Consider the following 13,699-nt stretch of genomic DNA (forward strand, 5'->3'; position numbering starts at 1 on the left):
AACCTGGCATTGGCCTAATTCTGAAAGGAATTTCCCCTTTAGGATCCATTAAGACCACTATTAGTCCACCTGGATTGTTTTGAGTTTAATACCATATTCATGGACTTCTAGGTCTTGCAACCATTAACTAAAGTATAAATAACATGTGGTCTTAAATGCGAATGCACAGTATTAGTAACAGAAGGCTCAGTACCCTCAATGGTCATAAGAAAAGTATGGATGGCTATTTAGTCAATTGCATGTAATTAACTGATGACATATAAACTGGCTTGATGTAGGTCCAGAGAAAACATTATACATTGTAGTTATTTGCTAAGGCTACTTCTTAAAGTTCAATACTTTTGCATTTAATAGATCTGAGAACCAATAGCCAAGTTGATGTCAATTTTGGCAAATCAATCATATTCAATCAATGGAATGAAAATGTTTTAGATTGCATAAATCTGGATCTACATGAAAAGATCATTAAAGAAGCATATCAAATGACATGAAAAATATCTAAGATATGAAGAAGAATAAAATGAATGTCAGTAAAGAGTGTGAAAGAAGAGAGAGGCACACTCACACCCGTGTACATCCTCCCATTCCCCTCCCTCCCCCAGAGACAGAGAAAGTACCTGGAAAGCTGTGAGTGCGCCAGTCCCTGGGTTATACAGGCATCGCAGCGAAGGCATGCTGTCCGCCAGGCTGGAGCAGCCCAGCCACAGAGACCTGGGCATAGAGCACTGCAGAGAGAGGACAACTATGAGATGAGACAGTATGAGACAGGATGGCACAGATTACAGGAACTTTAAAGGTGTTGCTGAATTGTGTCAATAGTTACAGCTGGCCTTCAGGACGGAAACATCTTCAAGAAACACATACTACTAATTGGTCTACCCCCCAAGAGAAAGTTAGAAAGGTCATTAATAGCAAAGGAAGGAAAGAAAGGGAGGAAGGGAGGGATCAAGGGAGGATGAAACTGAAGGAGAGAAGGAGGGAAGGATGATGGAGAGGGAGAGATGAGAATAAAAGATGGCCTAGTCCAAAAAATTAAATATTTAATCAGTTTTTTGTATCTCTGTGTATTTGCTCAAAGGAAAATTATGATTCTGTCCAATTAATCAACCCTCTTTCCGTATGCATAGGCAGTTACCTCTGATGTACCATAGGGTGAACAATTTTGCAAAGTAAGCAGAAAAGGGGGAGGGTCCATGGCAGCATTTTAACATTAGGAAAACTAGAAAACAAAACACTTCAGTAAAGTTAGACTTTTTAGAGGTTAGGGAAAAGAAAAAAGGAAAGAAAGTATAGCAACAACTTTGGGGGCAATGACAGTAACTAACTCTGTGACAGTTTGCATGTGTTTTATGTGTTTAGTTACTTTGCTATTCATTACGCAAAATGCTTCGTTACCATAGCAGCTGCCTCTTCATCTTTCCAGATGGATTAACATTACACAAAGGGGCCAAAAAATAACTAAAACAGAAGGAAAAATAACAACAAAAAGCCCCCACGGAGCTGCTCCTAATATTTAAAAACTAACTAAAAAGAAGGTAAAATACTAGAAAACATAACAGTATTCTCAGTATCAAATAGTCCAGGAAAACTTGGAAAACTTTTCACTATGCTAATGTTATTATTGTCTTAGAGATTCAAAAAATATTCAATCCTTTACTGTGATATTTAACATGCGTCATTTATTTCTACAGTTTACCACAACAAATATTTAAAAATAGAATATCTTTGTTCAAAGGATAACCTTAATACTCTGCTACTATTTAATCGTGTTTGATTAGAATAAAAGCTAAGTATCTGGCCATCATGTGTAAGAAACATGAAAGAATGCTTTTTTAAAAACATTAATTATAAATAATGCTGAATGACATTTGGTATTTTCAAAGATTCAAAAGGATGATGACATAGCATTTTAAATTTTAAATAAAAACTTTGTAACCTATAGGTTTATATTAGACTATAATTGCTATATTTAATTATATATAATTATATTATATAATATATAATTAATTATTATATTAATATATTTATATTTATATTGATGCTATTAGCATTAGAAATATTGCTATTAGCATCTGAAAATGAAATTTAATATATATGACCCACATCATCTAAAATTGGCTTATATATTCTATTAGAAGGAAAAGGGACACTTAAGAACTGATGAGAACTCTGTAGGTTTCTCTTCACAATTACAGAATTATGAGTCTAAAGCTGGTATCTTCATTTTATAGATTAAACAATTGAGGCAAGGAGAAGTTAAATGACTTTCCCATGGTCATAAAGTTAATAAGTAATGAAATGTGTATTAGAATTCAGGTATACTGCTTTGCAATATTTCATTACAATATGCATCAATGCCCGGGAAGCAATCAGACAATAGCAATCTTAATACCTGAACCATTAGTTGATTTCCTCACCTCTAGTGTTTCCTCACTCAATCTGTCTTGCATGTGATAGCCAAAATACCATCAAAGGATCTATCATCTCCTACACGAGGAGACTCCTTCTGGTAGTGAATATTGCAACCCATTCATCCCTTCTCATCCTTTTTAACCCTAATCCATGTCCTCCCATGAATACTCTGCACAGAATATACACTTAACAGGCTACAGGCCTTTTTCTAGGTCAGGTGTTCTTAAACTATGCTCTGTGAACTTAAAAATTTGATAAATATTTCAATATAATAGGTTTCTCATATATGTATGTATACACACACATACACATATGTATATATAAATTTTATACATTTCATAGGCATCATCAGACTGCCAAAGGTATCCATGACACATTAAAAACCCTTCTTCTAGATTTTTGTTTAACATTATAAGGATACCAGTGCAGCATATGGACTATCCATGTTAGCCCTTACTCTGGCTACACCACCTTTTGTAGTAATAGACTGGTGATTGTATGAGGAAGGGGAAGTGGACCTGTGATTTCATCATTGTACTGAGCTGGCTGATGAGGATTTCCTTTACCTTCCCTGTAGCTTACCTGTCTTGGAGAGTTTCCTGGGGGCACTGAGAAGTTAAGAAAAAAATCAAATAGCCAGTATGTGTTTGAGGCAGACTTAAGCTCAGTTCTTCCTGATTCTGAGGCCAGATCTCTGTACAAAAGGCCACACTACAGTTTCTTTTTCCAATCAGACATCTCTTCAATGACCTCTTTCATGCCACTTTTTGTATGCAACTCCTGGGTTAAAGGGAGCTTGGTATATCAGAAAGACTGCTGGATTTGGTAGAGGATATGAGTTTGAATATTGGCTCTTCTATTTTCTACCTATACGACCCTTTTCGATTCATTTTGCCTTTTGGCTGCTCATTTCCTCATCTGTAGAATGAGGAGGTTGAAACAGATGGCCTCTAAAGTTTCTTTCACTTATACTTTAAAATCCTATGCTGCAGTCTACTGACATCCACCACAGGCTCTTCATTGCCCTTTGGGTGAGCCACAATTTTAATTCTTTGGAGATCATAGCACTTGGAACAGTGGTGTTCCACTGTTAAATTTTTGTTTCAGAGAGAAGTTTGGAATAAATGAAGATATTGTAAAATTTCCCAAATGCAATCCAGCCCACCCGTCCACCTGTAGTGTCTGTCCAACATATATGCACTGATGGATGAGAGTTCAATAGGGTGTCCACCCAAGTACAAACCAAAGTCAGAACAATAGTTCATCCTCTTGGTTTTTCCTATGTAGATTGTTAGGCTGAACTCTTTCGGGTGGTTGTAAACCTCATTTGGGGAACAGCTAGAAAAATCATCCTCAAGCATCTTTTTCATTATGTTACTCTCCTATATAAGAATTTATGATGATTTAATAGAAGATTTTTTGATGTGTTGATTGATTTTGCTGAAGTTTTTTGCCTCTTTCTTTAAAAAAAAAAATCCTGCTATAAGGGATAGCATCTTGGGAGAAAAGGGAAAAAGGGGCACAGAGGTAATGTAGGTGATATAAAAAAACAATAAAAATCTATTTTTAAAAATAAAACAACCCCCCCTCCAAGTAATTTATGGTGACTTGCTATTATCTATTTTATGAAATCCCAAATCTTTGGCTAGTACCACCAACCTCTAAATCTCAATCTCAATATCATTCCCTGGTGCACATTACTTGTTTTTTGAGGCCCATGCATTCTTGTACACACAATTCCTCATCTGAAGCTTAAAATAATTTCCATCTTCTTTCTCTGTCAATCCATGTTTATTATATCTCTTTATACAGCCTTTCTTAATTCCACCAAATTTAGTCACTTTTAAAATGCTGAATTACCTCCTCAACATTTATATACTTACTCTGATCTACAGACAGTTGCTTTAGAGGTATTAAAATGTATTAAACTGAATTTTTATAAATTAATTTTTGTACAGAGTCCTCCATTCTTTGCAGAGGAAGGGGGGGGCACTCTAGACAATAGAATAATTCACATTTTAAACAGACTTGATGTGTTGGATGGTTGGTTGTTTTGTGAAATGCTTTTTTTTTCTCTATCTACTCTTTGTTACAAAGGATAACTGGCTAGGTTGGGAGGAGGGTATTCTTATAAACTAAGTTGATATAAAAAAAGATAGTGGATGAAGAGCCAGCCCTGAAGCCAGGACGACTTGGAATAAAATTTGCCTTGGACATATATTGTTTGCATGACCTTGGGCAAGTCATTTACTTTCTCAGTGTCCCTATGTTACCCTCTAAAACTACATCAACTGCAAAACAGTGGTAGAAGAAGTTTTCTTAAACTTGTTAAGATTTTAATGAAGTGAACAGAAACAGGAGAACATTGTGTAACAGCAGTACTGTATGATGATAAACTGTGAGTGACTTAGCTATTCTCAGCAATACAACAATCCAAGATAATTCTGAAGAACTATGATGAAAAATGCTGTCCACCAACAGAGAAAGAACTGATAGCATGTGAATGGAGATTGAAGCATATTTTTCTTTACTTTCTTTATTTTTCTTGGGTTTTTTTTTTTTTTTTTGGTTTATATTTCCTTTCACAACATGACTAACGTGGAAATGTTTTGCATGACTGCACATGTATAACATATCAAACTGCTTGCCTTCTCAATGGGGGGGAAGGAGAGAGAATTTGGAACTCAAAAATTAAAAAAAAAAAAGAATGTTAAAATTCTTTTAAAGTATTAAATTTTTTTTAAAAGTAAGTTTTCTTACCCAGGAGTTCCCTACACCAATAAAATAACAGATCTAGTTCCTATCCTTATAAGAAGATACGAATAAAAATAAGAAAAAAATGGAACATTCTAAATGCACTAGGAAAGTTGTATTTTTCAAAAGAATCTTTCACTGAATAGGTTTTTAAAATGAGATTCTTCTGTGATAGAAATAAACACTAATTTATTCATTTTATAAATATGGATTTTGCTGTCAATCAATCAGTAAGCATTTATTAAGTGTCTAGTTCTATGTGAGGCTTTGGAAATACGAAGACAAAAGTGAAACAATGGCTCTCCTCAAAAACCTTACAATCTTGCAATAATCTGTACATTTATATGTCTATACAAAATTGACACAAGATAATTTGAGGGGAGAGAGGTAACAGCAACTGGCGAAGGAGCAGAGTAATGTAGAAGGTAGTGATTGAGCTGAGCCTTGAAGAAAACTAGGGCTTCTAAGAAGTCAAAGTAGAGAGGGAGTACATTCCAGGCCATGAGGGACAGGAAGTAGAAAAGCACTGAGATGGGAAATGGAGTACTACGGAGAGAAAGACAATTTGACTGGACTATAAAGTGTGGAAAGAGGAGTGATATATAATGAAGCTGAGAAGACAGGCTGAGGTCAAACTGTAAAGTGCTTTAAGAGTCAAACAGAGGAGTTTCTATTTTATTCTAGAGGCAACAATTGAGTTTATTGTATACGGGGGTGACAAAGTCAGATCTGAGTTTAAGGAAAGTTACTTTGGTAGGTATGTAGAAAACTTGGATTGGAGGAGAAGAAAAGCATTGCAGGTATGGAGAACAACTTGTACAAAGGCATGAAGCAGGAATTGGGACAGTGAATTCAAGGGCCAAACTGTAGGGCAGTATGTCAGGAACATGAAATTATATAAAAAGGAAGAATGGAGAAAACACCTGGAAAGGTAGGCTGGAGCCTAATGTTAACAGCTTTAAATAACAAGGAAAGGAATTTGTGTTCTATCAAAGAGGCAATATGAAGCCACTGAAGATTCTTGAATACAATAATGACACAGTCAGACCTGTTCTTTAGAAAGACTTTTGGCAGCTGAGTGGTAGATGGATTAGAGCAGTGGTGTCAAACTCAAGTAGAAATGGATTCCTGAAGGCAGAATACTGACTTACAAAACCACAAATGAGGGTCATCTGTATTGTATTCTATTTTTGTTTATTTTGTTAAATATTTTCCAATTACATTTGAATCTGGTTGGGCCACACCACAGAATACTGAGGGACTTCTAGAGTTTGACACTTCTGATTAGAGGCAGTTAGGTGAATATTATATAGAGGGTTTAAACATGGAGTCAGGAAGTCACTTGCCCTGGACAAATCACTAACCTCTGGCAGCCTCAGTTTTCTCATCCGTAAAATAAGGATAATAATAGCACCTACTTGACAGGGTTGTTTTAAGCTTCCAATAAGATGACATATGTAAAGCATATCATAAACCTTAAGGTGCCATATAAATGCTAATTCTTAGCATTACTATTACTGGATTGTAAAGAGCAGAACTTGGAAACTGGCAGACCTATTAAACTATCACAACAGCCCTGCTAAAACAAGACAGGGCCTGAAGGACGGAGCATAGTATTTTTATGAGTTGAAAGAGACACTGAGGGATAGCTTCTCAAGATATCAGAAAAAGGGGAGGATAACAAATGCTTGGGAAAACAAAAAAGGAGGCAGAGAAGATGGCAATAATTTCTAAACTATGTACTTACTTTCCCAATTGTACAAAATCTTTACATGAACAATCTACATTTGTATTAAGGGCATCCATGATGAAGTTGTTAGAAGGGTACAGGCAGCCTTTTGCAAATTATATTCTATAGCAGACATATAAAGCAAACTATTTCTTAGTCACACAACTGACTGAAAAGATGAGGGAATACAAGATCTCACTATACTTATCGCTCATGGATGATTTTTTAAAAAGCACTTCATTCAACAGAACATAATATCCACTTAAAGGTATTTCCAACAAGATACCTCCCATACTTATTTTAAATGCATTCAAGATTGCTAAATCATACAAGATTCTTTAAAAGATATAATAAAAACAACAACCTTATAATTAATATCAGGTAAGACAAAAAACAGGGAGGTTTAGGCTTGAGTACGCCTGCCATCATCAGGAAGAATACACAGTGCAGAATCCAAACTAGAAAGGATCCCTAGGATTCCCTAGGGTCACAGGTTCGGAGCTAAAAAGGACCTCAGAGACCACTGAGTCCAAACCCCATTCTTTCACAAATGAAGAAGTGACTTGAGAAGAGTCACATCCTGTATGAAATCATCCAAATGTTGCTGTTTATGGATAATATTGTATTGATTTTAACGAGTCCAGAAACACGGTAAAGTCTCCTAAACGAGATCCACAGTCACTCAAATAGTTCAGATAAACTATTCAAACAAGAGAGGAAAACACAAGTGGATGAAGAATGCATATATCCTGTTGACAGGCAGTCCACAGAACTGATTTGTCAATATTTGTTTCTTGGACAAACACTAAAGATGGGCAATGAATTGGAATCCAAAACTTAAAAAGGGAGCTAGGCAGCTTTTATTTGACAAACTGTATAATACTCTTAAGAACCTACACTTCTTCCTGAAATAAAGGCCTATCTTTTTAATAACAATATTCTCCTAGTAGTGCTAAATTTCTGTGAAGCATAGAAACTAGTCTCCAAAGAATTAAAGCTGCGAATCATTCAAAGGTGAGATGCAATGAAGATTTGCACTTAAAGGGTTGTCAGTGAGCTGTAGCATATTACCAATGAAAAATTTTGTAAGACAGGCATTTCTTATCAAAGAAATGGATGACTGGAAAAGAAGATAAGTTAATAATGTAATGAAAGCAAGGGTGCTACACTGATAACCAAACATCATCAAGAGATCAGAGGAAAAGTTTCCATTATATTGTACACTCGTGGAAAATTATGGGAAGACAAATGGATAAGAGTTGCAGATGGTGAGAAGTCATGGATGGGTTATAATTTGTACCACTGGAAGGAATACCTATATTTATACCTATAATCTATATAACTTATACATGTAGTACCAAAAGCTACCAAAGTTAAAACCAACTTAGTATATGTGCTCACTAAGTTTTTCTCTGAAGTAGAATATGATAAAATAAAAAACATTATAGTGCAAATTCTAGCACTATGAAATTCAAATATGGATTACTAAATGGATTCCTACTTCAAGTCAAGACATTTTGCCACCATCTTAACTTCAATCAACTTTGCTTTTCAAAACCAAACCAAGACTTACTTGTATTATGAAATTTTTCAACAAAAGTTGTCTCCTAAGAGGTCATCTGTTTTTAAAATTTTGCACTTTGTTTTAAAAATTCATGAACATATATTCTCTTACCTTTGGTAATCAGAGGAAAGACAATCTTAGATGCCTCAATGTGAATACTAGCTAGTGCTCATCAAGTTCAACTTCAAGAATTAATTTACAAAGAGATCACATATCAACTATTCCCTCCCTATCTTGACTGACTGAAGTGGGTATCACAAATTCTTAAGAGAGTCCTGGGGGTCAAGGGTTGGCTTTATTTATTTACTATAGGAAAGCTGAATAACAAAACCTCAGTAGGTCCCTGCTGATCAACATCTAGAAGTAATAGAAACTATATAATCAACAATTTTTTTTAAAGCAATGCATTGAGAGTTTATGTATCCTAAAGCCATGGACCATAATAATTATCTTTTCACTACTATCACCTGTAAAATTTGGGCCAGTGGAACTACTTAACAAACCACAGGATGTATCTAGAGTCCACCTATACAAATTCAATGATTCTTAGAGATTCTATTTATTTCACATATGACACTCCCTATTTCACAGCATTGTCATGAGGATAAAATAAGACATATTTTCAAACGTCTTGAAAGATGTAAGGCATTGTATAAATATAAGGTATTGTCATTGTTATCTCAGAGAGCAATCAAATCCCAGGATTATTAACATATGATAATTATAATTTAAGAGGCTTTGGAAAGATACTAACAAACAGCAAGTTATTTCTATCTAGAAACAATTCAATCAACAAATATTTGTTTATTATCTACTGTGTGCTCACTATGAACTAGAATGACAGTATCTGCTTCCTGCATTCAAAGACCTTACAATCTATTTGGAGGAAAAAAAGATTAATACACATAAAACAAAAATGAACATTACAAGGTAATATACAGTTAAGGGTTAAATTACTGTTATTACAGGAGTTTACAAGCAACACAGTAATGCCTAGAGTAATAGAAACAGCAATGATAACTAATTGTTAGACAGTGAAGAAATTGGCTATAATAATAGACACATGTTATAGATAACCTTGAAAGTCAGGGAGGTGTTGAGACTCAAAACAGTAGGAAACAGTCACTGAAATTTTTTGACCTAAGAAGTGACATGAGAAAATAGTATTTAAGGAATATTAAACTAGTAGTGGATTAGAGGGTGAAGAGTCTGAAATCTTTTAATTCATTTCTTCTAAAAGGTAAAGGAGATGAGCTCAGAGAATAATCCAAGCATGGGAGAAAGTCTGTGCAAAGACATGGTGATAGGAGATTGAATACAGTTGTGAAGGGCAGCAAAAAAGGATAGTTAACTGGACCACAGAGTGAAGGAGCATATAATAAGGCAAGAAAGTTAGTCTGGAACTAGATTATGAAGGGCTTTAAATACCAGGATTTCATATTTTTTCCTAGAGGTAACAAATAGGAGATTAGTGGAGATTATCAAATAGGAAGGTAACATAGTCAGACCAATGCTTCAAGAAGATCACTGGGGCAGCTGGGTGGACAGAGGAAACACCCGAGGCAAAGAGACCAATTAGGAGGTTATTACAATAGTCCAAAAATGAGAGAGGATAAGGAACTAAACTATGGTTGAAGCCCTACAAGTAAAGAAAAGGGGATAGATGTGAGATATGCTGTAGAGGTAAAATGGGCAAGATCTTGCAAATGACTGGATATGTAGGATGAGAGAATGTAAGGAGTCTCACCTCAGAGATGATGACTCCGAGACTGGGAACCTGAGTGCCAGGAAAGTTGGTGGTATCTTTGAAAGAAATAGGGAGGGGCAGCTAGGTGGCACAGTGGATGGAGCACCAGTCCTGGATTCAGGAGGACCTGAGTTGAAATCCGGCCCAGACACATAACACTTACTAGCTGTGTGACCCTGTGCAAGTCACTTAACCCCATTGCCTAACCAAAAAAAAAAAAAAAAGAAAGAAAGAAAGAAATAGGGAAGTTCAGAAGGGGATGGATATGGAGTGAGGAGGAATAATAAGTTCTGTTTTAGAGAAGTTGGTTTTGAGATGCCTATGGAAAACCTTATTTGAAAATGTCCAATAAACAGAAAAAGGAATATGACAAATGCTGGAGAGGATGTGGGAAAACTGGTACACTAATGTATTGTTAATGGAGTTGTGAACTGATCCAACCATTCTGGAATTTGGAACTATTCCCAAAGGGCAAACTGTGCATACCCTTTGACCCAGCAATACCCCTACTAGGTCTGTATCCCAAAGAGAACAGGAAAAAGGGGAAAGGATCCACATGTACAAAAAAATTATAGCAGTTCTTTATGTGGTGGCAAAGGATTGGAAATCAAGGGGATGCCCATCAACTGAGGAATGGCTGAACGAGTAGTGGCATATGAATGTATTAGAATACTATTGTGCTATAAAAAATGACAAGCAGGTAGATTTCAGAAAAACCTGGAAAGACTTACATGAACTGATGCAAAGTGAAGTAAGCAGAACCAGGAGAACATCGTACATAGTAACAGCAATGTTGTTCGATGATCAACTATGAATGACTCAGCTCTTCTCAGCAATACAATGATCCCAGAAAATTCCAAAGGAGTCATGATGGAAAGTGCTATCCACATCCAGAGAAAGAACTATGGAGTCTGAACTCAGATGTAAGCATACTATTTTGACATTTGTGTGTGTGTGGTTTTTTCCTTTTGTTCTGCTTCTTCTTTCACAACATTACTAATATGGAAACATGTTTTACATGATTGCACATATATAATCTGTATCAAACTGCTTACTATCTGGGGGGGAAGGGAGAGAGAAAATTTGGAGCTCAAATTTCTTTTTTTCTCCCCAAATTTCTTTTTAAATGTTAAAAATTGTCTTTACATGTAATTGGAAAAAAACAAAATACTATTTAAAAAAATAAAAGAAAATTAAAAAAAAAGAAAATGTCTAATAGACAGTTGGTGATGTGAGATTGGAGGTCAAGAGAGAGACTAAGGTTTAAATGTTTTTACAGTGCATTGTCTGGATCTCTCTTTTGCTCCAATCACACTTGACTTTGTGTCAAACTAATTTGGAAATGTGTTGTATTCTCCCTAGTAGATAGTAAGCTTCTTTTTTAAAAAAATTACATATTTTTTTTCAGTTTGCAAAAATCTGCCTTCTCACCCTCCTATTCCAATACCTCCAACTTGAGAACAAAAAACCAATTCATTACAAACACATATAGTCAAGCAAAACAAATTTCCACATTGTCCATGTCCAAAATAAAAATCCCATTCTGCACTCTAGTCCTTCACTCTTCCATCAGGTGGTGAGTAGCATGTTTCATCATTAATCCTCTGGAATCATGCTTTATCATTACAGTGATAAAGGTTCCTAATTCTTTCAAAGTTGTTTGCATTTGCCATATTGCTGTCATTGTATAAATTGTATCAATTTATCAAGCTGCTATAAATATTTTTGAACATGTAGGTCATTTTCCCATTTTTATGATCTCTTTGGCATACAGACCTAAAAGTGGCACTGCTGGGTCAAAGGGTATGCACAGTTTTATAACCCTTTGGACATAGTTCCAAATTGCTCTCCAGAATGGTTGGATCAGTTCACAACTCCACCAATAATGCATTAGTGTTCTAATTTTTCTACATGAAGATAATATCTTAAGGAGACAGACAGCATGGTACAAGGAAAACAGTGCTGAATGTAAGAGCACAAGGACCTGAGTTCAAATTCTTCCTCTGCCACTACTATCTGTGTGTCCTCTTTGAGCCACAGGGCCCTCATCTGTAAAATGAAAAGGATGGACTAAATAACCTCCAACGTCTTTTCCAATTCTAGATCTTTGATCCTAAGATCCTTAGAAGGGTGGAGGTAAAGATAAAATATGTGACAGAGAACATGAATGAAGGCAAATAATTCACTTTGATAAAGAGTGCTATGAGACTGGGATCTGAAATGTTTAAATGCTTCAATCAACTTCCTGCAATAGTTGAGTTCAATTGTACCATTCTCACTCACAGGCCTAATTTGAGCCTAGAAAGGTCAGTCTTAGAGAAAATTATTTGGCTGTAGAATTCTTGCTTTATAAATCCCTAGAGCTGGCTTTTGGTACATAAAACTGGAGAAAAAATGCTACTTACTTATTCCTTAACTGGGCCAAAAATGTAGGCTCCTTAATGCAAACAAATCGTTTCATGAGCAGCTGTTATGGTAACCAAGATAAGTCTAGGTCCAAATAAATTACTACAAGTAACCCTGATTTGTGAGTGAAATCTCAGAAAAGGTCTTTGAGGTTATTTACAAAATAAATTCACTGAGTTTAGGTTAAAGAAACAATTAAAGGAGGAGGTTTGTCATTTAAAGGAGAAAGAAAAATGCAGAGTAGTTTATGTTAAAATAGCTATAAAAAATTCGGTCAGTTCGAGCAAAGAAAAATATAGCTTAAATACTGTGAAAACCAGAAAAAATATATTACTGTACTGCCTTTCAAGCAATGTGCTATATAAAGGAAATGAAATAAGGTAGAGTGTTGAACTACAGTTTTTTGGAAGGCTTTAATTTCATTATACTTCTGGCATATCATTCATGATACCTTTTTCATCTCTCCTAATTTTCCCTCCAAGAGCTACTCTACTCGACATTTCTAATTATTCTCAGTCCCTTAAGGGCAGAGAAGGTCAAAGGCTAAACACCATCTGTTTTACCCAGTTTCTTTGCCCTTAGCATTCAGTGTCCGCCCTGGGGCAGGAGGCAGTTATCTCAGATTCCAACTTGGCCTTGGGACCTGGCAATTTGGGTTGAGGGGAGTTAGGAAGAGAGAAGGAGGAGATATTTTGTAATCACCTTTATTATTTTTTAACCAGCCTTGACTAGGTCAAATTACATTATCTCAAAATCTGCAAAATGCATTTTAGTATATCTATTGACACTAGGGAAGCAACATAATAAAATTAAAAATATACACATTAGAATTTACATATCATAAGTGAGTACTGCTCTTCAAAGAAGTCATCTAGGGATGCTATATGTAAAAACTCTGATTGTTCAAAATGATTTCTAAAATTGTGGTTTATTCCCCTCTCCATATACCGGAATATTACCACAAAACTTGGAAAGAAGGGAAACCTTGTAATACTGAGTAGTCAGCAATGCTTATTTAGAATTGTTAAAATTCTAACTTGGCCACCAATAAAAATAAATTTCATTCATTTTGTTTATTAAATATGTA

At 35.4% G+C, this 13,699-nt stretch overlaps 1 protein-coding gene across 2 annotated transcripts in view; it reads right to left on the reverse strand.

Moving 5' to 3' along the window:
• Positions 1–13,699, reverse strand: part of BTRC (beta-transducin repeat containing E3 ubiquitin protein ligase) — a 193,136-nt gene that overhangs the window by 133,299 nt on the left and 46,138 nt on the right. Inside the window, exon 2 of one of the 2 annotated variants that reach the window (XM_027851773.1) lies at positions 618–725. The exons of the other annotated variant lie outside the window; for it this stretch is intronic. Within the exon in view, the coding sequence (XP_027707574.1) occupies positions 618–725 (108 nt within the window). The remainder of the gene's footprint in view (positions 1–617; positions 726–13,699) is intronic. 2 annotated transcript variants of the gene reach the window in all.

The sequence above is a fragment of the Vombatus ursinus genome, unplaced genomic scaffold, assembly GCF_900497805.2.
Source record: "Vombatus ursinus unplaced genomic scaffold, bare-nosed wombat genome assembly UNPS02009205.1, whole genome shotgun sequence".
Lineage (NCBI taxonomy): Eukaryota > Metazoa > Chordata > Mammalia > Diprotodontia > Vombatidae > Vombatus > Vombatus ursinus.